Source organism: Athene cunicularia, assembly GCF_003259725.1.
Source record: "Athene cunicularia isolate RWA chromosome 5 unlocalized genomic scaffold, athCun1 chr5_part1, whole genome shotgun sequence".
Classification (NCBI taxonomy): domain Eukaryota; kingdom Metazoa; phylum Chordata; class Aves; order Strigiformes; family Strigidae; genus Athene; species Athene cunicularia.
In genome coordinates, this window is record NW_020799101.1 from 40,343,040 (window position 1) to 40,345,757 (window position 2,718).

General features: G+C 40.3%; 1 protein-coding gene across 1 annotated transcript in view; it reads left to right on the plus strand.

Annotated features, from left to right (window-relative positions):
* Positions 1-2,718, plus strand: part of LOC113480582 (cytosolic phospholipase A2 epsilon-like) — a 34,936-nt gene that overhangs the window by 7,232 nt on the left and 24,986 nt on the right. Inside the window, exon 3 of the mRNA XM_026849461.1 lies at positions 2,601-2,673. Within this exon, the coding sequence (XP_026705262.1) occupies positions 2,601-2,673 (73 nt within the window). The remainder of the gene's footprint in view (positions 1-2,600; positions 2,674-2,718) is intronic.

Here is a 2,718-nt window from a genome sequence, read left to right on the forward strand (position 1 = left end):
TTTTTTTTTTTTTTTTTTTTTTTTTTTTTCCTGTTAAAGACATTATAATACACTTTAAGTAAACAAATAACAGAGTTTCTATCCTTTGCTTTCTGCATGCATAGCTACTATTTTCTTCGTTTGTATAACTAGACCCTAGTGCATCCTGTTACGGTTGTCATAGTTGCTAGTTAAAGACATTTCTTTTGGTTAATATGTTACTGGAATTAATTAAAATGGGAAATCCTCCTGGGAGTAGTAGAACTAGCAAGGCCTGATCACAGCCTGATTTCTACTCTCCCTGTTGTCTTTGCTAGCCCCCATCAGAAGGTGCCAGAGCTGCCATGATGGCTAATGCCTGGCTGCTGCCTCTACTTCGGGTAACTGGCTCGTGGCATCTGCCTCTCCTCTGGTGCAAGCGCAGGCCCTGATTTCTGTAGCTTCTGTGAAACCACTGATTTTTTTGGGGGGTGAAACTTCAGTTAGTCTTTTTGTGAAAGACTGCACCTCTGAGAATTGATTTCCCCATAACAGGTAGGGAAATATGGCTAACACGTTACAAAGCCATCACGTGGGAACCACGAGACTGGTGATTAGATGGCAGAAACCGTGTAATAATCATTTAAAAAAGCCCAACCTACTGCACTTCCTTAACGTCTTGTATCTAAGAATCTCAAACTGCTTTGCAAATATTGAATCCATCGGTTCTCACTCCAGCAATGACTTTTGCCTGAGGAAGCATAGCTGGAGCTGATCCAGGAGCTGGCAGCACCTTGCGCAATCTCCAGAGATAAACTGCTTCAAGAATTGCCCCGTGCTTATGCAGATCCTACCAAACAACGAGTTTCTGCCTTCTAGGGCATATGCTGAGGTGCCCAAGCTCATTCCTAACATGTGAGTGTGGTGATCCACCTTCGCTAATTACCCAGCTGAGAAGAGGGTTAATTAACTGGGTGGAGGACTGTATTAATATGGCTATACTGTTTCTGAAATGTGAACCAGTGTCCTTGCATGGGGTAGCTCTGAGGACATACCCCTCCACCAGTTGTTTGCAAATTTTGCAGCTTCTGTTAGGATTTTGCTCCTTTGAGAACACTGGAAATAGAAGGTGGATGGATTGCTGAGGGTGAATTTCATGCAGAAGTACTAAAAAAGGAAGAAAACAAAGAATTCTCGAGGCATATACAGGAGGGGTGAAAGCAGTAATCATTTCTAAGATCTCAGCAAAAACATTTTAACGTAACATGATGTGTTAGGAGAGAGAAGAGATTTTAAAAACACTGAAAAAATAATTTGTTGTGACAAAGAAGGCCTGTCTTCCCATCTGAAAATAAGACTGTTTTTGCTCTGTTATCTTTAAAAAAAAAAATTGGCAACATTACACATATTGTTTTAAGTGAGATTCTTCCAGCATCTCTTTATCTGCTTTAACATCTATTCTGTCTGCTTGTTTATAGTCATTCTAGGAAGTCTCTGAAGTGCTATAGAAATAGAAGGATGCTCCTAAATGAGAGGAAATCAGTTGATAAAAATAGCGGTTGTCAAAAAAAGAATGATTTGGAGGGCTCTGTTACAACCACTTATTCAGGTGGAAATGTTTCTAGGAGTGTGAGGAAATGAACCTGTGTCACAGCCACAGGAAATGCTGATTTATTTATTGGTTTTGTCATAGTAGCCTTTGCAGATCATTCTGAGCCAGAGACAGCTTTATGGAATGAGCCAGCAGGAAACCGCCTTCTTTAGAAGAAGGAAATCATATTATCCTCTAATAGTAAATAGGAAGAGGTCCCTGCAGTCACAAAATCTGGAGAGGCTTGTTTTATAGAAGGTTATGGTTGAGACATTCACAGGGACCAAAGGAAGTTAAGCACTTTCAATCTTAAGGGTTTTTTGAACTGAGGTATTGTTCTTTATTTTGCTCCAAAGGCAACCCATACCTAACTCCTTACCTCCTAAATCCTCTGGAAACAATTCTTCACTATTGGTTTATCACATAGTTTGATTTACGAAAGCTCAGATTATTGTTACTGTTTTCCCAGTACAACTGTAAAGTGAAAACCAAAAGAGAAATCTAAGTTTTTGAAGCAGAAAGCAAAAGCACCTCTCAGAGAGTGGTACTTTGGGTATATCCTGTGAGAGTCAGCGACAACAAATATTCTCTTTTCAATGAAATGGGACCTCGCGGGAGGTTAATAAGGGGATTGACTGTAACTGCTTGTATTTTGCCAGCTCCACCATGGTGCTCACCGGTACATTTACTCTGTTCAAGACACTTATTGGAAGGATGTTGTAGAACTAAATCCCCGCAATTTCAGAGCAAGGGGTTTTGCAAGTGTCTCACAGACAGCATCAACTGGCAGGGATTTATCCCTTTCTTTTCTGCTATGATGAGCAGTCCAGGCTCTCAGTGTAACACAGCAAAAAGACAGTTAAATGTATAAAATGTTAAAACTTCTTTAATAGCGGAAGTTTATGTTGCAGATTTTCATCTGCAGAGTAGTGAGGCAGCTGATACAATTTTTACTGACTGCATTATTGTTTTGTAGCACTCAGTTTGCACATTCGACACTTTTTCCTACTGAAGGTTTATTCATACTCTGTTTTGTACTGCCCTTCTCCAGATAGAATCCTCTCCCTGCTATCTGCTGACTGTAAGGATCATCCGGATGAAAAATCTCCAGCGAGTGGACACCTGTAAGTATCTCTATTCTTAGCAATATCTTGGTACAGGCAACAAGG